The 23,124-nt window shown below is 40.1% G+C and overlaps 6 protein-coding genes across 8 annotated transcripts; 2 read left to right on the top strand and 4 right to left on the bottom strand.

Annotated features, from left to right (window-relative positions):
- LOC18780176 (probable transcription repressor OFP9) lies at positions 758 to 1,516 on the top strand. The gene has a single exon (XM_007212858.2). It carries the CDS (start codon positions 808 to 810, stop codon positions 1,330 to 1,332), a length of 525 nt encoding a protein of 174 aa, XP_007212920.1. The 5' UTR covers positions 758 to 807; the 3' UTR covers positions 1,333 to 1,516.
- On the bottom strand, positions 4,215 to 7,424 carry LOC18780137 (protein ACCELERATED CELL DEATH 6). The gene is made up of 6 exons (XM_020561319.1): positions 6,572 to 7,424; positions 6,278 to 6,427; positions 6,063 to 6,170; positions 5,903 to 5,947; positions 5,211 to 5,767; positions 4,215 to 5,000 (listed from the first exon to the last, which is right to left on the bottom strand). Exons 1-6 carry the CDS (start codon positions 7,215 to 7,217, stop codon positions 4,365 to 4,367), a joined length of 2,142 nt encoding a protein of 713 aa, XP_020416908.1. The 5' UTR covers positions 7,218 to 7,424; the 3' UTR covers positions 4,215 to 4,364.
- On the bottom strand, positions 8,689 to 11,756 carry LOC18779627 (protein ACCELERATED CELL DEATH 6). Its single transcript, XM_020561593.1, has 6 exons — positions 11,035 to 11,756; positions 10,745 to 10,894; positions 10,530 to 10,637; positions 10,370 to 10,414; positions 9,691 to 10,247; positions 8,689 to 9,480 (listed from the first exon to the last, which is right to left on the bottom strand). The coding sequence occupies exons 1-6, from the start codon at positions 11,657 to 11,659 to the stop codon at positions 8,845 to 8,847; spliced, it is 2,121 nt and encodes a 706-aa protein (XP_020417182.1). The 5' UTR covers positions 11,660 to 11,756; the 3' UTR covers positions 8,689 to 8,844.
- On the bottom strand, positions 11,907 to 16,567 carry LOC18778419 (protein ACCELERATED CELL DEATH 6). Its single transcript, XM_020561592.1, has 9 exons — positions 16,344 to 16,567; positions 15,385 to 16,044; positions 15,116 to 15,265; positions 14,901 to 15,008; positions 14,732 to 14,776; positions 14,053 to 14,609; positions 13,193 to 13,829; positions 12,554 to 12,605; positions 11,907 to 12,422 (listed from the first exon to the last, which is right to left on the bottom strand). Exons 2-9 carry the CDS (start codon positions 16,025 to 16,027, stop codon positions 12,263 to 12,265), a joined length of 2,352 nt encoding a protein of 783 aa, XP_020417181.1. The 5' UTR covers positions 16,028 to 16,044; positions 16,344 to 16,567; the 3' UTR covers positions 11,907 to 12,262.
- Positions 16,622 to 18,227, bottom strand: LOC18779871 (plastid-lipid-associated protein, chloroplastic). The gene is made up of 3 exons (XM_020561594.1): positions 17,605 to 18,227; positions 17,313 to 17,508; positions 16,622 to 17,107 (listed from the first exon to the last, which is right to left on the bottom strand). Exons 1-3 carry the CDS (start codon positions 18,069 to 18,071, stop codon positions 16,793 to 16,795), a joined length of 978 nt encoding a protein of 325 aa, XP_020417183.1. The 5' UTR covers positions 18,072 to 18,227; the 3' UTR covers positions 16,622 to 16,792.
- On the top strand, positions 20,332 to 22,071 carry LOC18778432 (RNA-binding protein MEX3B). Of its 3 annotated transcripts, none has more exons than XM_020561595.1 (2): positions 20,333 to 20,988; positions 21,114 to 22,071. In XM_020561595.1, exon 2 carries the CDS (start codon positions 21,171 to 21,173, stop codon positions 21,828 to 21,830), a length of 660 nt encoding a protein of 219 aa, XP_020417184.1. In that variant the 5' UTR covers positions 20,333 to 20,988; positions 21,114 to 21,170; the 3' UTR covers positions 21,831 to 22,071. The 3 variants fall into 3 exon arrangements, with proteins under 3 accessions (XP_007213121.1, XP_020417184.1, XP_020417185.1); XM_020561596.1 differs by having other exon boundaries at positions 21,101 to 22,071; XM_007213059.2 differs by having other exon boundaries at positions 20,332 to 22,071.

The following is a 23,124-nucleotide window of genomic DNA, read 5'->3' as shown; positions in this document are numbered from 1 at the left end:
TAATCCAAATTAATATGATCACATGCTAAACACCTTGTGCTTACATTTGATTTAATTTTCACTTTTCCTTTCTAGCTTGCTTTGTGTTCAACCTACAGGGAGGAATCCACAAAAGAGATTCTCACCAGCTGTGTAAAATCCTTGTCGGATTTTCTGCATAATTGGATAAGGCAACATGCAGCATTAAACAAGTAGAGAAATTGGAGATTGAAAATACGCAAAGAAGCTCCATTCAGCTCATCTTATCATCTAAAACTTAAAAAGAGACTCCAGAAGAGGTGAGGAAAAGCACTTTGTCCCTGAAGAATGTATGTATGTATTGGTATGCATGCATGCATGTATTTTCCTTGTAATCTTTAAGAATGCCAATGTAATTAAATATTTTTAGCATCAATTTTGAAACCATGAAGATCAACTTTGACATTCTGTTTTCTTTTACAGCATGGTAAAGTGCATACCTACTAGTCTTTAATCAATAGGCTTCATGGAACTGGAACCCCAATGAGATGCTGCTTTCCATATGATTAACCAAACTTTCAAAACAAGGCCACCTAATACCAATGAGATGAGACCCTATAAAGAAAACTGTTAATTAAGGTCCACTTAAACATCATGATTACTTACTGGCTCGATTAACCAAACGAATGTTCCCCATTTGCCTTGTAATCTTTCACTAACTCGTGTATTAAATGTCCTAAACACAAGACACAATCATGATAAACTTGCCCCACTTGCCAATTGTGCATAAATGATTTAATTTTGGCACAAAATTTTTCTTCAAAGCTCCAGCTTAATTCATGTCCAAGAATGAAAGCCTCCTCCAGTTCCAGGCAGCAGCAGAGCAAGAAGCAAGTCCAGCTTCAGCAGAGAGCATGCAGGGCTCTGTGTTGCAGCTGCAGGCTTAGCGTGTCTTCATCGAATTCAGAGGAGGTAGAGAGCTCAAGCTCTGATAGGTACCCTTCCATATCAAGCCTGTCACATGCCATGGTTCAAGAGAGATTGGACCAAATGATTAGAGAGAGGCAGGAGGCCTCAAGACATGTAGATTGTCAGAAAAGAAAGCAGAGAGCAGGTGATCATCATCAACTTCAAGCAGGAGGAGGAACTAAATTCATTGTGATGGTTGCCATGGAAAAGTGCTCTTACGATCCAAGAGAGGATTTCAGGCAGTCCATGGCGGAGATGATAATGGCGAACCGGATTGAAGAGCCCAAAGATCTTCGCAGCCTCTTGAATTATTATGTTTCCATGAATTCGGAGGAGTATCATGGGATTATACTGGAGGTGTTTCATGAAGTTTGCTCTGATTTATTCTTCTGTAAATTCCATTAATTGATGACCACAGTGCTAATTATTTGAGCATACAAATGAAATGAGGATTATGGGATGATATTGAAGAGTTTGTCATTGTAGTTGTCCTTATGTAACTTAAGTCATGAGATGATTTTCATGATAATATTGTCTGATTACGGTTAGCTCAAGTGGTTAATAACACTTGGTAGTATTTAATTATGCACTTGAGGTCTTCGATTTTCCTCTTTCCAAGCAGGAAAAAGAACCAAATTTAAAGGCACAATGCAAAACAAACATTACACACCTTAATCAACGTATACAAATTTATATATATAAATCCAAATCACAATAGCAACTCAAACACAGGCATGATACTAAATCTCAATTAGCATACAATTTATGACAAGTCCTTATTAGTGGTGAAGGAAGATTGAAGACATATTAAAATTGTACAAATCATATAACGCTTCATGCTGGCTCTCTGATTCAGTTTGCCTTGGTCTTACCACATACTGATTTTCTCTTGGCAAAGCGGTGGGAAATCTTGATAATTTTATAAAATATGACTTTGACAAACTGATACATAGGAAATTGCAGCAGGCCAAATAGAGGGACAGGAAAAAGGGCAACAGAGTAAAGCAGAGACTTAGTCCATTCCTTCTCGACACGAATCAAAAGAAAAATACTAGCAGCGAAGGCTAGCATGGTGGTTGCCATGGACAAGAAGAGCAAGATGAAACCGGTCATGAGTTTGCGGGGAGGACCGTGACAGAAAAATGGGTACTCAAGAGGAGAGGAGAGGATAGAGAGGAAAAAGGCCACCGAAGACAATGAGCAGGAGATGGCCGCCAAGTCCATGCAGGTGAAGATTCCAGAAGAAAGGAGAGTCTTTTGGTACTTTAAATTTATCACCAGGAATGGCGTAAGCTGCTGCAAATACCACACCGGCGACGAGCACTGCCACGGTTGAGCACGACTGAGCTGTGTCTTTTATCCATTCCTGTGCTGACTTCAGAAGCTCGTTGTGCTCCTCGTTGAACAGCTCCTCCGCTGTTTGATACTTGTTGTTGCGGTGCATGGTGTAATGAGGTGGTACTATATTTTTCACACGCTGGAGACGAGAACATATATAAGTCTAAGCCCAACGTTTGTCTTTTCAAAGACCAACTTTTGTTATTAACAGGTTATCAGTACGATATTGTGAGTCCGTGACCGCCTCTTTTAATATCAAAGAAAAAAAAATATAATATCAAGTAAGTACGAATATAAAGCGGATCTTACCAACATCCATCGCAACTCAGCTTGCAATTGCATGGCTGGACCAATTAATTTCTGAGCCATTGCTATAGAGTAATAGCTCCTACCTGCAGCTCTGTGCAATATGGTGTTGCCATCACCGTCAATCCTCGCATTCAACCTTGACCTTATTGTTAGCTTGCTTTCGATAAGCTCAAAGATCTCTTTTTTACGGTGCTTAATGGCCAGATGCAAAATGTTCTATTGATCAACGCTACCGTGCTCGGCTGCCTGAGGATGCTGCTCAAGTATCTCTTTAACAATAGGCACAAATCCTTTGATCAGTGGCGGATCCAAGAATTTTCATTCCGGAGGTCAATGTGTAAGGTTCAAAAAAATTATATGCAAAATAGACCCATTGAAATGAAACGATAATACTCTAATTCATAGTTAATAGATAAAACCATACAAAATACTCATGTTCATTATCAAAGAGAAGTGCATCAACTTAAAAAAATAGACATACATTGCAATGTACCAAAAATATCTCTAAGAATGTGATAATAAACTAACAAATTAGTGCAATCCTTATCGCCTCCCAAGGTGTCTTGTCTTATTCGACATAAGAACTGGCATATCTTAACGCAATCCTGCTCATTTTAGGGCATTTACGTCATTTTTTAGGTCCATCGTACTTTTGATTTAGGACTTTATCTGCATTTCTTTTGGGTTCTAGCTCTCAAACTTTGTGGATCCGCCCCTGCCTGTGATAGTAGCTATAAGCAATGGGGTATAGGTATAAACTTTCTGCTTCTTAGATTTGGTTGGTCACCCTTTCCTTTTTTATATCCGTTATGTTCCACTGGCACCACAGTCGTCTCGTCTTTTGCTTGTTTAGTATTCTGGCACGAATAACCTTTCTCGGCCGAGCAAAGGGATGAGTTTCTCTAGAGAATTATTAAGTTTCTCGACTTAACTATAGTAAAACTCATGGACATGTGTCAACATTTGAGAAGGGTGGTGAGGGGAGTGAAACTGCTTCCCCTTAAAAGGGGAAAAAATAAACTATATTGTATACCTATATTATTATAATATAAGTGAATATTTATTGATACTATTCCAAGGTGTGTTCTTACAATTATTAAAGTATTCAAATTTGACAATAACAACATAACTACAGCTATCCCCTATCTATCTCACGCTATGCTCAAGAAATGCATGCATAAATTTAGACATGTTTGTCCTTGGGAACCTGGCCCACTTGCCAATTGTGGATAAATGATTAGTGTTGCACAAATTTTCCTTCAAAATGCTCCAACTTAATTCATGTCCAAGAGCAAAGGCCTCCAATTCCAGGCAGCAATAGAGAAAGAAGCTGGTCCATCTTCAACAGAGACATGCAGGGTTCTGTGTTGTAATTGCAGCCTCCAATTTTAAAGTTTTTTTTTTTTTTTTGTGTTCTTTAATTATGTTAAGCATACAAATGAAATGACGTCTCCGGTTCTCCTGTTTACGGTAGCTTGCTCAAGTGATTAATAACATTTAATAGCACTTGAGGTCTCCGGTTCTCCTGTTCTCAAGAAATTAAAGGCACAGAAGCAAGTCCTATATGCTAAATAAACATTAGACACCTTAACCAGCAGATACAAATGTGTATATATAAACCCAAATCACAAAGCAAATCAAACAGAAGCATGATACTGAATCTTTATTAGCATACAAGTAATGACAAGCCACTTCAATATTCTTCTAATTGTCCATATTAATTGGGAATGAAGATTGAAGACACATTAAAATTGTACAAATCATATACTGTTTCATGCTAGCTTTGTAATTCAGTTCGCCTTGCTCTTACCACATATTGATCTCCTCTTCGAAAAGCCGAGAAAGGGAATGAAGAAGGGGAGGAAAATCTTGGTTACTTTCTGATACATAGGAAATTGCAGCAAGCCAAATAGAGGGACCGGAAAAAACGCAATACAGTAAAGCAGAGACTTAGTCCATTTCTTCTCGATACGAATCACAAGCAAAATAGTAGCAGCAAAGGCGAGCATGGTGGTTGCCATGGACAAGAAGAGCAAGGTGAACCCGATCATGAGCTTGCGGGGAAGACCGTGACAGAAAAATGGGTACTCAAGGGGAGAGGAGAGGATGGAGAGGAAAAAGGCTACCGAAGACAATGAGCAGGCGATGGCCACGACGTCCATGCAGGTGAAGAGCCAGAAGAGAGGTGAATCATGGAAAACAGGAAGGCCATTTGGTTCGTTACCCCCAGGCATGGCATAGGCGGCTGCAAAGACAACGGTGGCCACCAGCACAGCCACAGTTGAGCACGACTGTGCTGTGTCTTTTATCCATTCTTGTGCCGACTTCAGAAGCTCATTATGCTCATCATTGAACAGCTCCTCCGCTGTCTGATCCTTGTTGTTGTGGTGCATGATGTAATGAGGTGGTAATATGTTCTTCACACCCTGGACAAAAGAACACACACATTTATCAAGTTGACCGACGGACTAGCAAGTTGTGAGTATGTGAAGAATGTTCTGCATTGGAAAGTTAAGAAATCTCGCAATGGCCAATTGGTTAGCATGAACATTTTGTTTTATCTATTGTCAGTCTGTCCTCCTCGTTCAGAGAAGAAATGTATAATAAAGTAAATGTGAATATAATAGGGATCTCACCATCATCCAACGCAACTCTGCTTGCAATTGCATGGCTGGGCCAATTAATTTCTCAGAAATTGCTACAGAGTAGTAGCTCCTATCTGCAGCTTGGTGCAATATGGTGTTGCCATCACTGTCAATCATCTCATTCAACCTTGAGATGGTTATTGGCTTCCTTTTTAGAAGCTCAAGGATCTCTCTTTGACGGTGCTTAATGGCCAGATGCAAAATGTTCTGTTCACTATGGCTAACGTGCTCAGCTGCTTGAGGATGCTGCCTAAGTATCTCTGCAACAATAGGCACAATTCCAGTGATAGTTGCTATAAGCAATGGGTTATACTTATAAATGCTCTGCTTCTTAGAATTGGTTGGTTCTGCGGAATCCTTTCCTTGTTGATCTCCTCCATCATTATCACCCTTACAAAGATTTTCCACTGACCCCAGAGAAATCGTCTTGCCTTTTGCTTCTTTAGAATTCTGCCATGAATAGTCTTTCTCGACGAGCAAAGGGATGAGGTTTTTAAGAGCATGTTTAATTCTCTTATCCCTCCAGATCTTTTCGATTATGTCCATTTCTATCCATCATGGCCAAGCTTATACACGATTAGTTCATGTATAAGAGAATCAAATGAAGGAGAAATGAATTAAGAGCTATAATTAAGCAAGCATGCATGCATCATAAAGTATAGAAAAGCCAGAAACTAAGCAACCTTTAGCAAGGAAGTCCCACAGGGTAGTGTACACCTTCAGAATACCTGCAATGTTATGCATGCAACTTCATCAGGATCCTAGCTATATTAAACTTGTATATAAGTATTAGTTCAAAAAATCTGGTTAACAATTAAATAGATCACAAATTATTTTGATTACCTTCAGGCTTCTTCCAAGAGATGGCTTGGGGGTCTTGGTTGCTGCCCAAGCTGCTCTCCACATCATCCTTGGGATTTGTTGTGACCTCCAGGTCTCGAGCAGGAAGGCCTGCAGCAGCATGTATAACAAGAATTAATATGCATGTTAATGTCATAAAACTTGAGCATCTGTTAACTGATATGCTGTAATTAAACTGCAAGGCTTAACCATCATACAATAATATATGAGCATCTTCCATCTGCTTTGTTGAAATTGTGGTGTGAAGGCAGTTGGCATTTGGGCTAGCAATTGAAGGCTTGTCAATCCTTTACCTTCCCTCTTAGTTGCAAGAAATGGGTACTTCCTCTGCAACCAAAGAGCAGTCCCTGCATATTGGATGCCAAAAGAACAGTTGTATAAATTAATGTGCACTGCATACATTATACATATATATATATATATATATATATATAGAGAGAGAGAGAGAGAGAGAGAGAGAGAGAGAGAGAGAGAGAGAGAGAGAGAGAGACTAAATTGTTGGCCAATGACTGCGATATGAAGAATGGACATTCTATCATTTCGGTGGAAGTGCCTCCGAAGATTCTCCGGATTCTCCTCCAGTTTTTCAGCAAAAAACTGGACCAGGTCAGGGTGACCAAGAGCAGCAGCCCTGTACAATGGCGATTCTCCTAACTCGTTCCGAATATCTAGCAGAGGCAGTGTAGAATTCTCCTCGTTACTAGTTTTTCCTGCAGGTTTGTTGAAGTTGCTCACTAAGAAAGTTGCTGCCTCCAGACTGCCGGACATCGCCACCTCGTGAAGAACGTTGTTGCCGAGTTTATTTGGAACCCTCACGGCCTTGCATCTTTCATCATAGCTTGGTGGCAGTAAATTAATCAAGAATTCAAGGACTTGTTTGCCCTGTGATTTGCTCGTGCAGCAGGAAGCTACAATGTGCAATGCAGTGTCTTCGTCCACTGTCATTGGAGAATTCAGTTTTCGTGGATTGTCCACGTAGTATCTCTTCATGCCTTCCCAGTCATTCTCCATGGCTAGATCATAAGGAAGTTTCAGTACTTCAATTTCACTTGCACTCTCGCCCACTCCCTCTTCTTTAAGAACATCTTCCGTTCTCCAGTACGCCATATCTGCGTGCTCTATCTCTAAGTCCTCCATCCCTACTTGCTCCTGCTCTGTGTGGTGGTTTTTGCTTCATTTTATACCTAGGCTAGCTGCTCCTTTTGTATAAGAAATTCTTATGTGTAACTGTTAAACTTTGATACTTTGCTTAATAAATTAACCAAGTTGAAAAATGTAAGCATAAACGAATGTGGAAGGTTACTAGCTGTATACAGGATCCGTACAGTACAGGGATCTGCCTTTGCTTAGTTCATTTGTTTAAGATTGAAGACCTTGATATACAATACTTCGCTTAATAAATTCCTGTGATAGTTGCTTTGATTAATGGGGTATAGTTACAAAGATGCTGCTTCTTGGATTTTTTTGATACTGCAGAACCATTTCCTTTTTCATCTCCTTCATTATTACTAACATTTTCCACTACTGCCCCCAGATTAAGGTCTCGTCTTTTTCTTTTTTAGAATTCTGCCATGAATGGTCTTCCTTGACGAACAAACGGACGATTCCTTTAGAGAATTTTTATTTTTCTTGTCCTTCCAGATGTTATCGATTATGCCAATTTCTATCCATCACGATGATCACCATCAAGATTATACACGATAAGTTAATGTACAAGAGAATCAAATGAAAGGGAAATTAATTGAAGGAATATAATTAAGCAAGCATACACACATGCATCTTGGCTTTTATTTTGTAAGCATGTGTTGCTCGGGATGTGCGTTAACACAGCCGTTATTATTAATTCCTGGCTTTCATTTCACAGGAGGAGGAGAAATCGGAGGAGCCATAGAGGATCAGATACCGTTAGGTGATTAAAGTGTAGGAATATTATTGTCTGTAAACTTTGACAGATAAAAATAATTTATAGAAAAAGGATGAGAGAAAAGTGAGAAAGGACTCAATCAATCAGACAAAAGGAAATTGTTCTTACTATTACTAATGGTGTGGAATCAATTCTCAGATGGTGTAATGCTATTACAAGATATTTTTCACAGGGAGTAGAAAGCTGCATTTTACTGTTTTACATTTACAACTTAAATCCACTGTTGCCATGGCTGTTGAGGTTGTTCTTTAGAATTGTTGTTACAGTGTTCAAATTTAATTACTGCATTATCAACAACAAAATCTTAGCTATCCCCTGTTTCATGATCCATCTCACGCTATGCGAATGCAATCCCTCTGCTCAAGAAACAGAGCATAAATTTAGACCAAACTTTTATTTTCAGTGAAACAGAGCATGGAGGCATGTTAATTTGTCCTTGAGAACCTGGCCCAAGTGAGAACTCAAGAATTTATCATTGTTGTTGTTGACCTTAATTCATAAGACGCTTTTCATTCTAACTTGTGTTTATGGTAGCTCAAGCGATTTATATATCATTTAATTTTGCAAATCAATTCTCCTCTTCCCAAGCAGGAAAAAACACCAAATTCTAAGGCACAGAAGCAAGTCTTATAAGCAAAATAAACATTAGACACCTTAACCAGCATATACAAATCACGAAACAAATCAAACAGAAGCATGATACTGAATCTTTATTAGCATACAATTCATGATGACAAGCCTCTTCAATATTCTTCTAATTGTCCATATTAATTGGGAATGAAGATTGAAGACACATTAAAATTGTACAAATCATATACTGCTTCATGCTAGCTTTGTGATTCAGTTCGCCTTTCTCTTACCACATATTGATCTCCTTTTCCAACAGCCGAGAAAGGGAATGAAGAAGGGGCGGAAAATCTTGGTAATTTTCTGATACATAGGAAATTGTAGCAAGCCAAATAGAGGGACGGGAAAAAACGCAATACAGTAAAGCAGAGACTTAGTCCATTTCTTCTCAATACGAATCACAAGCAAAATAGTAGCAGCAAAGGCGAGCATGGTGGTTGCCATAGACAAGAAGAGCAAGGTGAACCCGATCATGAGCTTGCGGGGAAGACCGTGACAGAAAAAGGGGTACTCAAGGGGAGAGGAGAGGATGGAGAGGAAAAAGGCTACCGAAGACAATGAGCAGGCGATGGCCACGACGTCCATGCAGGTGAAGAGCCAGAAGAGAGGAGAATCATGGAAAACAGGAAGGCCATTTGGTTCGTTACCCCCAGGCATGGCGTAGGCAGCTGCAAAGACAACGGTGGCCACCAGCACAGCAACAGTTGAGCACGACTGTGCTGTGTCTTTTATCCATTCTTGTGCCGACTTCAGAAGCTCATTATGCTCATCATTGAACAGCTCCTCCGCTGTCTGATCCTTGTTGTTGTGGTGCATGATGTAATGAGGTGGTAATATGTTCTTCACACCCTGGACAAAAGAACACACACATTTATCAAGTTGACCGACGGACTAGCAAGTTGTGAGTATGTGAAGAATGTTCTGCATTGGAAAGTTAAGAAATCTCGCAATGGCCAATTGGTTAGCATGAACATTTTGTTTTATCTATTGTCAGTCTGTCCTTCTCGTTCAGAGAAGAAATGTATAATAAAGTAAATGTGGATATAAAAGGGATCTCACCATCATCCAACGCAATTCTGCTTGCAATTGCATGGCTGGGCCAATTAATTTCTCAGAAATTGCTACAGAGTAGTAGCTCCTATCTGCAGCTTGGTGCAATATGGTGTTGCCATCACTGTCAATCATCTCATTCAACCTTGAGATGGTTATTGGCTTCCTTTTTAGAAGCTCAAGGATCTCTCTTTGACGGTGCTTAATGGCCAGATGCAAAATGTTCTGTTCACTATGGCTAACGTGCTCAGCTGCTTGAGGATGCTGCCTAAGTATCTCTGCAACAATAGGCACAATTCCAGTGATAGTTGCTATAAGCAATGGGTTATACTTATAAATGCTCTGCTTCTTAGAATTGGTTGGTTCTGCGGAATCCTTTCCTTGTTGATCTCCTCCATCATTATCACCCTTACAAAGATTTTCCACTGACCCCAGAGATATCGTCTTGCCCTTTGCTTCTTTAGAATTCTGCCATGAATTGTCTTTCTCGACGAGCAAAGGGATGAGGTTTTTAAGAGCATGTTTAATTCTCTTATCCTTCCAGATCTTTTCGATTATGTCCATTTCTATCCATCATGGCCACGCTTATACACGATTAGTTATTGTATAAGAGAATCAAATGAAAGAGAAATGAAATAAGCAAGCAAGCATGCATCATAAAGAATAGAAAAGCCAGAAACTAAGCAACCTTTAGCAAGGAAGTCCCACAGGGAAGTGTACACCTTCAGAATACCTGCAATGTTATGCATGCAACTTCATCAGGATCCTAGCTATATTAAACTTGTATATAAATATTAATTCAAAAAATCTGGTTAACAATTAAATAGATCACAAATTATTTTGATTACCTTCAGGCTTCTTCCAAGAGATGGCTTGGGGGTCTTGGTTGCTGCCCAAGCTGCTCTCCACATCATCCTTGGGATTTGTTGTGACCTCCAGGTCTCGAGCAGGAAGGCCTGCAGCAGCATGTATAACAAGAATTAATATGCATGTCAATGTCATAAAACTTGAGCATCTGTTAACTGATATGCTGTAATTAAACTGCAAGGCTTAACCACCATACAATAATATATGAGCATCTTCCATCTGCTTTGTTGAAATTGTGGTTTGAAGGCAGTTGGCATTTGGGCTAGCAATTGAAGGCTTGTCAATCCTTTACCTTCCCTCTTAGTTGCAAGAAATGGGTACTTGCTCTGCAACCAAAGAGCAGTCCCTGCATATTGGATGCCAAAAGAATAGTTGTATAAATTAATGTGCACTGCATACATTATATACACACACACACACACACACACACATATATATATATATATATATAGAGAGAGAGAGAGAGAGAGAGAGAGAGAGAGAGACTAAATTGTTGGCCAATGACTGCGATATGAAGAATGGACATTCTATCATTTCGGTGGAAGTGCCTCCGAAGATTCTCCGGATTCTCCTCCTCCAGTTTGTCAGCAAAAAACTGGACCAGGTAAGGGTGACCAAGAGCAGCAGCCCTGTACAATGGCGATTCTCCTAACTCGTTCCGAATATCTAGCAGAGGCAGTGTAGAATTCTCCTCATTACTAATTTTTCCTGCAGGTTTGTTGAAGTTGCTCACTAAGAAAGTTGCTGCCTCCAGATTGCCGGACATCGCCACCTCGTGAAGAACGTTGTTGCCGAGTTTATTTGGAAACCTCACGGCCTTGCATCTTTCATCATAGCTTTGTGGCAGTAAATTAATCAAGAACTCAAGGACTTGTTTGCCCTGTGATTTACTGCAGCAGGAAGCTACAATGTGCAATGCAGTGTCTTCGTCCACTGTTATTGGACAATTCAGTTTTTCCTGATTGTCCGCGTAGTATCTCTTCATGCCTTCCCAGTCATTCACCATGGCTAGATCATAAGGACCCTTCAGTACTTCAATTTCACTTGCACTCTCTACCTCTTCTTTAAGAACATCTTCCGTTTTCCAGTATGCTATCTCTTTGCTCTCCATCTCTACTTGCTCCTGCTGTGTGTGTGGTAGTTTTTGCTTCGTTTTATACCTAGCCTAGCGGCTCCTTCATGTACACGAAATTCTTATGTGCTACTGTTAAAATTTGATATATAATACTTTGCTTGATAAATTAGCAAAGTTGGAAAATATAAAGCATAAACGAATATTGAAGGTTACTAGCTGTATACAGGATCCGTACTTACAGTACAGGGATCTGCCTTCTTTTGATACAATACTTTGCTTGATAAATTAGCAAAGTTGGAAAATATAAAGCATAAAACGAATATCTAAAGCTACTATTTGTATATGCTCTTTCCGAAAGTTTAAAAAAAATGAGAAAAAAAAGAAAGGTTACTATCACTATGCTTGATCCGTACAAGTATCTGCCTTTGCTTAGTTAATTAGCTTAAGATTGTTGATTCTGCGTGCGTCACATGATTTAAGTTAAGAAATTTTCTGTCGCCAAAGAATGTATACTATACGTACAATCCAGTGATTGAAGTATTCACATAATTCATTATAGAAAATTGCATCCCCCTATCCTTGAACAAGTAACATAACACACATTAAAAACTTACTGTGTGTGTGAGTTTGATCAGGGAGTCAAGAGGGAGCTACCTTCCTTGATGAGCACGAACACACTGCCATTGTCTCCCTTGAAATCTGAAGCTCGGGATCAAGGTATGTGGTTAGCAACCATGACTCAGCTTTGCTGTTTGAGACGGAAAAACTTAAACGGGGGTTGTCTCCCTTGATTTGGTTTCTGCAGAAAGTAACCGGACTTATATTTTTATTTATTTTTACAAGCCATATTAGCGGAGGAAGAATCAAACCTAAAATCTTATTTATGTAAACACTAATGGAAGCAAAGAAAAGGGAATGAATTGACCAAACCTGGACGCGCTTGGGGCTTCGAACTTCAAATGGGGTGTATATTTATTTGTCCCTGAGAACCTGGCCCAAGTGAGAACTCAAGTTTTCTCCAATTGAAAACATTCCATGCCAGTGTATGAAAATGGTATATAATATATATGGAGGTGTTTCATTAATTGATGAAACAGTGCCAATTATTTGAGCATACAAATGAAAGGAGGATTATGGGATGATACTGAAAAATTTTCCATTGTAGTTGTCCTTATGTAACTTCATTCATGTGCCGATTTTCATGGTAATATGTGTTTATGGTTGACGCAAGTGGTTAATAACATTTAACAGCGTTTAATCTTTTCCCAAGCAAGAAAAAGCACCAAATTTAAAGACACAGAAGCAAGTCTTATATGCAAAATAGACATTAGACACCTTAACCAGAGCAGATACAAATTTGTATATAATAAACCCATATCATAATTGCAAATCAAACAAAAGCATGATACTGAATCTTTATTAGCATACAATTAATGACAAGGCCCTTCAATATTCTTCTTATTGTTCATATTAATTGCGAATGAAGATTGAAGACGCACTAAAATTGTACAAATCATCATATAGTACTGCTTCACTCTAGTTTTGTGATTCAGTTCGCCTTGCTCTTACCACATATTGATCTCCTCTTGCAAAAGCCGAGAAAGGGAACGAAGAAGGGGCGGAAAATCTTGGTAATTTTATGATATATTTCTTTGAAAGACTGGTACATAGGAAATTGCAGCAAGCCAAATAGAGGGACAGGAAAAAAGGCAATAGAGTAAAGCATTGACTTAGTCCATTTCTTCTCTATACGAATCACAAGCAAAATGGTAGCAGCAAAGGCCAGCATGGTGGTTGCCATTGACAAGAAGAGCAAGGTGAACCCGATCATGAGCTTGCGGGGAAGAACGTGACAGAAAAAAGGATACTCAAGGGGAGAGGACAGGATAGAGAGGAAAAAGGCTACCGATGACAATGAGCAGGCGATGGCCACGACATCCATGCAGGTGAAGAGCCAGAAGAGAGGAGAATCATGGAAAACTGGAAGGCCATTTGGTTCGTTACCCCCAGGCATGGTGTAGGCGGCTGCAAAGACCACAGTGCACACCAACACTGCCACAGTTGAGCACGACTCAGCTGTGTCTTTTATCCATTCTTGTGCTGACTTCAGAAGCTCATTATGCTCATCATTGAACAGCTCCTCCGCTGTCTGATCCTTGTTGTTGTGGTGCATGATGTAATGAGGTGGTACTATGTTTTTCACACCCTGGACAAAGAACACACACAGCTATCAAGTTGACCGACGGACTAGTAAGTTGTGAGAATGTGAAGAATGTTCCGCATTGGAAAGTTAAGAAACCTCGCAATGGCCAATTGGTTAGCTTAGTATGAACGTTTTGCTATTGACATGTTATCTATTGTCAGTCTTTACTTCTTGTTCAGAGAAGAAATGTATAATTAAGTAAATGTGAATATAAAAGGGATCTCACCATCATCCAACGCAACTCTGTTTGCAATTGCATGGCTGGACCAATTAAATTCTGAGAAATTGCTACAGAGTAGTAGCTCCTATCTGCAGCTTGGTGCAATATGGTATTGCCGTCACTGTCAATCATCTCATTCAACCTGGAGATGGTTGTTGGCTTCCTTTTTAGAAGCTCAAGGATCTCTCTTTGACGGTGCTTAATGGCCAGATGCAAAATGTTCTGTTCACTATGGCTAACGTGCTCAGCTGCTTGAGGATGCTGCCTAAGTATCTCTGCAACAATAGGCACAATTCCAGTGATAGTTGCTATAAGCAATGGGTTATACTTATACATGCTCTGCTTCTTAGAATTGGTTGGTTCTGCGGAATCCTTTCCTTGTTGATCTCCTCCATCATTATCACCCTTACAAAGATTTTCCACTGACCCCAGAGATATCGTCTTGCCCTTTGCTTCTTTAGAATTCTGCCATGAATTGTCTTTCTCGACGAGCAAAGGGATGAGGTTTTTAAGAGCATGTTTAATTCTCTTATCCTTCCAGATCTTTTCGATTATGTCCATTTCTATCCATCATGGCCAAGCTTATACACGATTAGTTATTGTATAAGAGAATCAAATGAAAGAGAAATGAAATAAGCAAGCAAGCATGCATCATAAAGTATAGAAAAGCCAGAAACTAAGCAACCTTTAGCGAGGAAGTCCCACAGGGAAGTGTACATCTTCAGAATACCTGCAATGTTATGCATGCATCTTCATCAGGGTCCTAGCTATATTAAACTTGTATGTATAATATATAAATATTAATTCAAAAAATCTGGTTAACAATTACTTAGATCACAAATTATTTTGATTACCTTCAGGCTTCTTCCAAGAGATGGATTGGGGGTGTTGGTTGCTGCCCAAGCTGCTCTCCACATCATCCTTGTGATTTGTTGTGACCTCCAGGTCTCGAGCAGGAAGGCCTGCAGCAGCATGTATAACAAGAATTAATATGCATGTCAATGTCATAAAACTTGAGCATCTGTTAACTGATGTGCTGTAATTAAACTGCAAGGCTTAACCATCATACAATAATATATGAGCATCTTCCATCTGCTTTGTAGAAATTGTGGTGTGAAGGCAGTTGGCATTTGGGCTAGCAATTGAAGGCTTGTCAATCCTTTACCTTCCCTCTTAGTTGCAAGAAATGGGTACTTGCTCTGCAACCAAAGAGCAGTCCCTGCATATTGGATGCCAAAAGAACAGTATAAATTAATGTGCACTGCATACATTATACATATATATATATATATATATATATATAGAGAGAGAGAGAGAGAGAGAGAGAGAGAGAGAGACTAAATTGTTGGCCAATGACTGCAATATGAAGAATGGACATTCTATCATTCCGGTGGAAGTGCCTCCGAAGATTCTCCGGATTCTCCTCCAGTTCGTCAGCAAAAAACTGGACCAGGTCAGGGTGACCAAGAGCAGCAGCCCTGTACAATGGTGATTCTCCTAATTCGTTCCGAATATCTAGCAGAGGCAGTGTAGAATTCTCCTCGTTACTAGTTTTTCCTGCAGGTTTGTTGAAGTTGATCACTAAGAAAGTTGCTGCCTCCAGATTTCCGGACATCGCCACCTCGTGAAGAACGTTGTTGCCGAGTTTATTTGGAACCCTCACGGCCTTGCATCTTTCATCATAGCTTGGTGGCAGTAAATTAATCAAGAATTCAAGGACTTGTTTGCCCTGTGATTTTCTCCTGCAGCAGGACGCTACAATGTGCAATGCAGTGTCTTCGTCCACTGTCATTGGAGAATTCAGTTTTTGCGGATTGTCCACGTAGTATCTCTTCATGCCTTCCCAGTCATTCAACATGGCTAGATCGTAAGGAAGTTTCAGTACTTCAATTTTCCTTGCACTCTCTCCCTCGTCTTTAAGAAGAACCTCTTCCGTTCTCCAGTACGCCATCTCTGCGTGCTCTATCTCTAAGTCCTCCATGTCTACTTGCTCCTGCTCTGTGGTGGTGGTTTTTGCTTCGTGTTAAACTTTGATATAAAATACTTTGCTTACTAAATTAACCAAGTTGAAAAATATAAGCATAAACGAATATTGAAGGTTACTAGCTGTATACAGGATCCGTACAGCACAGGGATCTGCCTTTGCTTAGTTCATTTGTTTAAGACTGTAGACTTTGATATACAATACTTTGCTTAATAAATTAGCAAAGTTGGAAAATATAAAGCATAAAACGAATATCTAAAGTTACTATTTGTATATGCTTTTTCCGAGAGAGAGAGAAGAAAGAAGAGGTTACTTAGCTGAAGATTGTTGATTCTGCCTGCACCACATGATTCCTAAGGGCTAATGTCCTTGACGTCCTTTTTGCCATGAAATTAAGAAAGCTGCAATTAACTTGTGGGTTTACAACTTAAATGGGGTTGCCATGGTTGTTGATGTTGTTCCTTCTTACTATTGTTACATTATTCAAATCCCTTGTTTTATCCGTATCTGGCTGTGCAATCCCTCTGCTCAAGAAATGCATAAATTTAGACCAAACTTGAATTTTTCACCGAAACAGGGGAGCCATGTTTGTTTATCCTTGACAACTCAAGTTTAATGCACAACATTTTTCCTCAAGATATGTTCTGTCAACAAAGAGTGTGTATACTATAGGTACAATCCAGTGATTAAATTATTCATATCATTCATTATAGAAAATTACATCCCCCTATCCTTGAACAAGTACATTATGTGTGAGTTTGATCAGGGGCTCAAGAGGGAGCTGCCTTCCTTGATCAGCACGAACACGCTGCCATTGTCTCCCCTTGAAATCCGAAGCTCGGGATCAAGGTATGTGGTTAGCAACCATGATTCAGCTTTGCTGTTTGAGATGGAAAACTTAAACGGGGGTTGGCTGGATATGGTCTTTACAACAGATGAAGCAGTGTCTTGAACAGAGGTGAGCAAACTTTTGAAGACTGTGAGGTCGAGTTTTTGTCCTAGAAACTCAACATTTTCTGGTATCACTAGCGAGTCAGTCAGCTGGGGAGTCCCAATTACGCCTTCTTCAAACTTAATCTGAATCAACAAATTAACGGGGAAACAATAAAAAAAAACTCATTTAAAGTCAGTTTCCAATATGCCAAAGAACCCTAAATCATATTTGTTCTTTGAATGAGTTAGCTTTCCAGAGTGACATATTTATCTTGTGTAGAAACTAACTCCAATCATACTTATGCAAACACTAATGGAAGCAAAGAAAAGGAAAATGAATTGACCAGACCTGGACGCGCTTTGGGCTTCGAACTTCAAATGTGGCGTTAGTGCTGAAAGAAGTGGTAGCTAATGGCCCAGCAAACTGAACAGAATTTTGTACGGTGAAATTCTCAGAGTCAATCGTCTGCGAAACCTCCTCGACCTTCACCAATGGAAGCGTTCCTCTGGACAACAATGGAAACAGACCTGCAAACGAAGTGTACCTGCAAAACAATTGTCTTCAACACTCAGTCTGCGAATTAAAAGTCAAATTAGGGTTTTAGGTGAAAGGGGATGGATGGATGGGACTAATTACGTACGCTAGAATCCATTTGCCATTGAGCAGAGGCAAAGCCTCGGTCGGAGCCGGGGTCGGGTTTTGGGCCTCCAACTGAGTAATAAGCTCCACAATCTCGGCCCGGGTCTCGCTGGTAGCGCTCAGTCCACGATCAGTTCCGTAAAACGAGTCTACCAGAGCCTTCTTCAGCCTACTGGTTTCGGCTGACTCGGGCTCAGCCGGCTTGTCATCCTCGGCCACAGCCACAGCCGACTCGGTCTCCTTCTCGGGGCCCCATTCGTCCTCGTCCACCACCCGGAGCCGGGTAGCAGGTCGGGTCCCGACGAACTCATGGGTGGAGAATTTCAGTTGGTTGTTGAATTTGGCGGCGAGCACGTTAGAGTTTGGCGCGAACAAGAGGGAAAAGGGCTTGGAGGCGAGACGGTGGTGCGCTGGGTTTAGCGATAGCGTCTTGCAGGGGAATTGGTTTAGCTGCGAAGCGAAGGCCATTTTCGTCTTTTTCCTTTCTTGAATTACAGAGAGAGAGAGAGAGAGAGAGAGAGAGAGTAAAGAAAGTGGTTCTGGCTTTTCTGGGTTGAGCAAATTTAAGCAGCAGCGAAAGGGCTCGAAATTGGGAGGGAGTTGAAAACTTTCTGGTAGTTTTGGTACTGTTGCCTTGTCATGCCTGGCAAATGGTGTTTAAAAGGACACTTATGTCCCTAATTAGTTTGTTCTTATGTGCATTGGTGGTGAGGGTAAAATGGGACTCGCAGTCTCTAAATCATGTGGGAGAAGTAGACACGGATGCTGTCCACAACTATAAATTTTATGACACGTCGATAGCGTGTAATGAAAAGACAAATCACATGAGGAGACGATAGGGGAAGAGGTGGAGCCGGAGAGAAGGAGTGAGTGAGTTGGCTCAAAGGGCTATTTTATTGGCAAAGGGCTATTTTATTGGCTTCCCGACTCTATTATCCTGTTTGGTCACTTTCATCTACAACTACGTGCGAAATGAATGAGTGAGTGAGGTGGCTCAAATATTTTCATGCTTATTAATTGTCGTTCTTGTTTGTTAGGAGACGAGATTTTTCTCACACACACTAATATCATGACAATTCGAATATAATATCACCAATTTACAAGTCAATACTGTTTTTTATTGAACTATATCTTGTTGCTTATTATACCCTCCAATTCATAAACTTGTAAGAAACATGAATAACATTATTTTGTGATAGTGGCCCAACCAATCACAAACTGCCATATTAAAAAATTATCCCGCATTACATAACTTTTCATGGAAAGCGTTTCTGACCTCTTTTACATTGTGCCGTTGTGCATGTTTTAGATTTGCAACTATTGCTCAAAAGCTCAAGCGTTTTTAAATTACTCGTTAGTTACAAGTGGGGTTTGGGTTGGGTTGGGCCTTGCAAGAGGGGTTTGGGGCTTGGGGAAGAGGCTGAAGGAGGAAGCTTCAAGCTTGGGTGGGCTGAAATTGTGAAGAAGGAAATATGTAAAAGAAATTTGCAGGTCCAGTCCAGATTTGAGTTAGGGTTGTGTCTAATATCAAAAGACGTCGTCATTGCTTGAACTCCATGTATGTACCAATGGTACCAATGGCAACTATAAAAATAATTTTGTGTAGAATTGTTTACGCGATATTGAGGACTTTGCCAATCATTGATGACTTATATGAACATGAATATTACAATTATATGCTTGCCTGCCGCTGCCAGCCGAATATTGACCATAAACCCATTAGAATTAAGAAACCTGTAAAATGGGTATAAATTATTATTAAATTAGATGATAACCCTCGAGAGGGACCACTCGTGCTAACCAACGGAGTTGCGTGAGTCGGGCCCACTAGGTTGCGAGATCACGTTATTAAATTATTAATCACAATACATAATTAGGTTAGGCTTTAGGCTTTTCAATGATTTTCTTCCTTTTAAAGCAGTTGATTGATTGATCCAGCATCACTATTCGCTAATCAGATATGCTTTGTTTGCTAAGTTGCTCGCTCTCTCACTCACTCACTCTCAACGGCATATATTCCTCTTTCTCTTTTTTGCGCAATCAATGCCATGCCCTTTTATTTGTAGAGGGACAAACTTTTTTCAGTTACATCATTTCGCATACCCAATAATGATTGAACTCACACCAACCTCGCATAAAGTCGCCTTCCAATTTTATAAGGCACCATCCAAATAAATGAGTTCGGGGTTGACCTCAATTTGCCCTTGTGATTATCTATGTGAGCATCAAGAAACTTATCATAACTTATATCTCAGATGTAGCACTTTATTTTTGCATTCCTTTTTTCTTGAAATGAGGCTCCGTATATAAACAAAATATAAAAAGAGTCAGCTAAATTACAACTTCATTCTTTTTCTACATCGACGTCGTGCTAGAAAAATGTCGGTGATAAACGAGAGCTAGTAGTGTCCAAAATAGTCGTGCACTTTACTTTTCCTATCTTTAATATGCATTTTGAGGTTGTGAAAATTGTGATTGAATTTGTTTTCTTTTTTTGGCGGGATGCATTAGCCGAATATAGGAATGATCCAAGGACCATAAATAGAGGATATGCATTAGGCAAAAGAAAAGTAACGGAAGAATAAATCTGGTATTTTAAAAAAAACATTTTAAGCACCAAGGATTTTCTCTCTAAAACAAAAAGCACTACGGATTTTCATACCAATTGAACCACTGGCGTTGAACTTATAGTTTGAAATTGCTATTGCTTGTATACAAGATTAACAATCTATATAAGAAGCACATCCATGAAAATAAAATATAATTGTCGTTTATTAAATAAACAAACAAAACTCAAGCATTGGAGGGTAGTGCCACTTGGCAGAGCATCGATTGATGCGCCGGCTTCCAGGGCTTTTGACTTTATTCTGGCCGGCGACCAGCCAGCCAGCGTACAAAGAATATCAGCCCAAGCTACCTGAAATCAAATACAAAACCAACCAATTTTCTCTATTCAAAATAAATTTTGTTTTTTATAATTGAATTCCCACCAATGCACCCAACACAAAAAACTAGTTCTTGAGTTGCTGCAAGCTCAAGAGAGAGAAGCCAAGAAACACAGAAACCCTGTAAAGTACCTCCTTTTGTTTGCGTTCTTCTTCTATTTTGTCTCTTTTCCCTTTTTTCAACTCCAAAATCCCTCTTTTTCAACGAAAGAGTTGGGCATCAGCTCACAATTCACAAACCCAGAGCGTCCTCCAAAACCCAATCATCCGATCTTGCTTTTTTGTTAATGATATTGGCCCAGATTCTTGCTTATGACGTTTGGTCACTGTCGGCTTCTCCTATTTGATCAGCGAGATTGGTGCTGGGCTAAGTACTTTTCTCATTCTTGAAGATACTCACGGGTTTTCCATGGATAGAGCCCTCTCTTTAATCCAGACCTGTACGTCTTTTTCATCTCCTCCTTACAACAATTCTCTTTCTCTGCTCTATCTTTGTGTTTCTCTGTTTTCTTCTGTTGGGTTTGGTGGGTGTTGAAGAATGAGTCAACTCAGTGTGATATTGCAGGAAACGGTGCGTCGAGAGAGGGAAGCAAGAACTGTTCTTGAAATTCTGAGGGAACAAATGGACGATACGGATGGAGCGAGAGGCGGGAGGAGGACCTTCAAGCAACGGCTCAGATTGAATGGGTTTGGCTGCTGTGGGGCCGCCTGGGTTTTTGGACGAACGGCGGCCATAAGCGTAAGAGATGGCGATGAGGACGACCAAGAGCCACAAAACCATCATCTACCACTACCACCACAACAACGAGTTGTAAGTGTGGTGGGCCAGGCTCAACCGGTCAACAATTGGGATCCGGATTGCGTGGGTCCGATTTCGACCGGGTCTGGCATGAACTTGGCTGCCGCCTTAGCAGCCGAGCGTCAGTTTCGGGCACCGCAAGAATCGGACGGAGGAGGGTCGGTGGTGGGGCCTGCGGGTGACGGAAGTGCAGTAACAACGGCACCTGGCACGCCGACGAGAGTATCGTTGATGAGATTGCTGGAGGAAACGGAAGTGGACGGCTGTGATGCGTTTGGTGGTGCGACGACAGAGAGCGACAAAGCAGAGGGAGGGCTGGGCAATGATACGGTGTGCTGCGTGTGCATGAGCAGGAAGAAAGGTGCAGCTTTCATCCCATGTGGGCACACCTTTTGCAGAGTGTGTTCGAGGGAGGTGTGGTTGAATCGAGGGTCTTGTCCCCTCTGCAACCGTTCGATCCTCGAGATCCTCGATATATTCTAAGATGGTTTGATGATCAACAATACAAAAAGAGGAACTACATTGATGCGATTGGGAGATGCCTAGAGATTCGTGTGATTGTTCAAGTCTTGATGGCGGAGTTCCTCAATCGCAGAAAAATTCAATTGAATTGTTCAAATGTAATTGTTTTTACTCTATTTTCTTCTTCTTTTTCGCAACCTGCAAAGTACAATGAAGCTGCAACGATTTTGTGATTGTTTTATTCAGAGTAATGTTTGGTTTCTTTGCAAATGTTTTTAGAATATCCATGCAACATGCCATGAATGAATTTGGTGCTTGGGTTGGGCCTCATAGTAGGTATCAAATCTTTAATGCGTACCATATGCATGACCAAATCAAAGTGCTTTTGAGGTTGGGTTGGATCAAACCTACCATCAAATTAATTTGGTGGGCTTTTAACAAATATATGCACAGCACTCTTCAGCATTGGACTCACTTGATAGCAACCTATGTTACTTGTTGATGAAGTTGGTGACCCAAAATTAAAATGAAGTTGGGCCTAGTCCTGAACTAGCAAACCTAAGATTCTTTTTCTTTTTTTGAAACAAGCGATGCTTGTTTATTGACTTAAATATTCTCATATTCTGCTTGCTTTTGTGTTAGTTGGAGAGATGAGAGAGCTTTCATGTGTAGTGATTTAAAGTGGGAGAATCGCGTAAAAGCATAAGCATGAGCTAATCATGCATTAGGAAATCAAAAACAACTTAATTATGATCAATGAGGGTGTGCAATATACATATATAGGAATAGGATTGATGAAAGTGAGAGCATCATATTTATTTCATGCATAAATAAGTATTGATCTGATTTGAAGTGCAGGATATGAATCTCTCTGACGTGATTGTTTGAAATGCATGTTTTATTTTTACGTGCAGTGCATCCACTCCACATGTCTTTCTTTTTTCTTCTTTTTTTTTTATAGAAGTGCAGAATATGTGTTTCAAGGAAGAGTTTCTTTCAGGTCCAATCCAAGACTCAATTCCATTAAAATTTGCATCAAAATTCCTTCCACTTTTGAGAAAAAAGCTTCTTCTTCAATTGGTTCCAATTATGTGGTATATTTTTCCTTCTTCAATTTAGCAGTGTGACAAAAATGTACTGCCCCCTTTCACTTCATTGACAAAGATCTCTGTGAACCTTTTCAGCTTTGGCATGATGGAGACGCTTTGGCATCTATACGTGCTAAAATGTACAGGGTTTTTGACTCAAATAGTCATGAACTTATTCACGATTTGTCTTTTGGTCAATTAACTAAATTATTCGATTCCAATGATCT

The sequence above is a fragment of the Prunus persica genome, chromosome G4, assembly GCF_000346465.2.
Source record: "Prunus persica cultivar Lovell chromosome G4, Prunus_persica_NCBIv2, whole genome shotgun sequence".
NCBI classification, from domain to species: Eukaryota; Viridiplantae; Streptophyta; class Magnoliopsida; order Rosales; family Rosaceae; genus Prunus; species Prunus persica.
The sequence above is the reverse complement of the archived record's forward strand: the minus strand, read 5'-3'. Positions and strand labels throughout refer to the sequence as shown.

What these genes read in the sequence shown, in the direction of transcription:
- LOC18780176 (XM_007212858.2), top strand. Translation starts at nt 808, where the DNA reads ATGAAAGCCTCCTCCAGTTCCAGGCAGCAGCAGAGCAAGAAGCAAGTC.
- LOC18780137 (XM_020561319.1), bottom strand. Translation starts at nt 7,217, where the DNA reads ATGGAGGACTTAGAGATAGAGCACGCAGATATGGCGTACTGGAGAACG. An exon ending in GAAGATGCTCATATATTATT is followed by an intron (nt 6,171 to 6,277) that starts GTATGATGGTTA and finishes ATGCTGCTGCAG; the next exon opens with GCCTTCCTGCTCGAGACCTG. An exon ending in GTGGGACTTCCTTGCTAAAG is followed by an intron (nt 5,768 to 5,902) that starts GTTGCTTAGTTT and finishes CATGATGGATAG; the next exon opens with AAATGGACATAATCGAAAAG.
- LOC18779627 (XM_020561593.1), bottom strand. Translation starts at nt 11,659, where the DNA reads ATGGAGAGCAAAGAGATAGCATACTGGAAAACGGAAGATGTTCTTAAA. An exon ending in AGTCATTGGCCAACAATTTA is followed by an intron (nt 10,895 to 11,034) that starts GTCTCTCTCTCT and finishes TCCAATATGCAG; the next exon opens with GGACTGCTCTTTGGTTGCAG. An exon ending in GAAGATGCTCATATATTATT is followed by an intron (nt 10,638 to 10,744) that starts GTATGGTGGTTA and finishes ATGCTGCTGCAG; the next exon opens with GCCTTCCTGCTCGAGACCTG.
- LOC18778419 (XM_020561592.1), bottom strand. Translation starts at nt 16,027, where the DNA reads ATGGAGGACTTAGAGATAGAGCACGCAGAGATGGCGTACTGGAGAACG. An exon ending in CTCTTGGAAGAAGCCTGAAG is followed by an intron (nt 14,777 to 14,900) that starts GTAATCAAAATA and finishes ATAACATTGCAG; the next exon opens with GTATTCTGAAGATGTACACT. An exon ending in CAAGAGGAGATCAATATGTG is followed by an intron (nt 12,606 to 13,192) that starts GTAAGAGCAAGG and finishes CCAGGTTCTCAG; the next exon opens with GGACAAATAAATATACACCC.
- LOC18779871 (XM_020561594.1), bottom strand. Translation starts at nt 18,071, where the DNA reads ATGGCCTTCGCTTCGCAGCTAAACCAATTCCCCTGCAAGACGCTATCG. An exon ending in AATGGCAAATGGATTCTAGC is followed by an intron (nt 17,509 to 17,604) that starts GTACGTAATTAG and finishes ATTGTTTTGCAG; the next exon opens with GTACACTTCGTTTGCAGGTC. An exon ending in GAAGCCCAAAGCGCGTCCAG is followed by an intron (nt 17,108 to 17,312) that starts GTCTGGTCAATT and finishes TTGTTGATTCAG; the next exon opens with ATTAAGTTTGAAGAAGGCGT.
- LOC18778432 (XM_007213059.2), top strand. Translation starts at nt 21,087, where the DNA reads ATGAGTCAACTCAGTGTGATATTGCAGGAAACGGTGCGTCGAGAGAGG.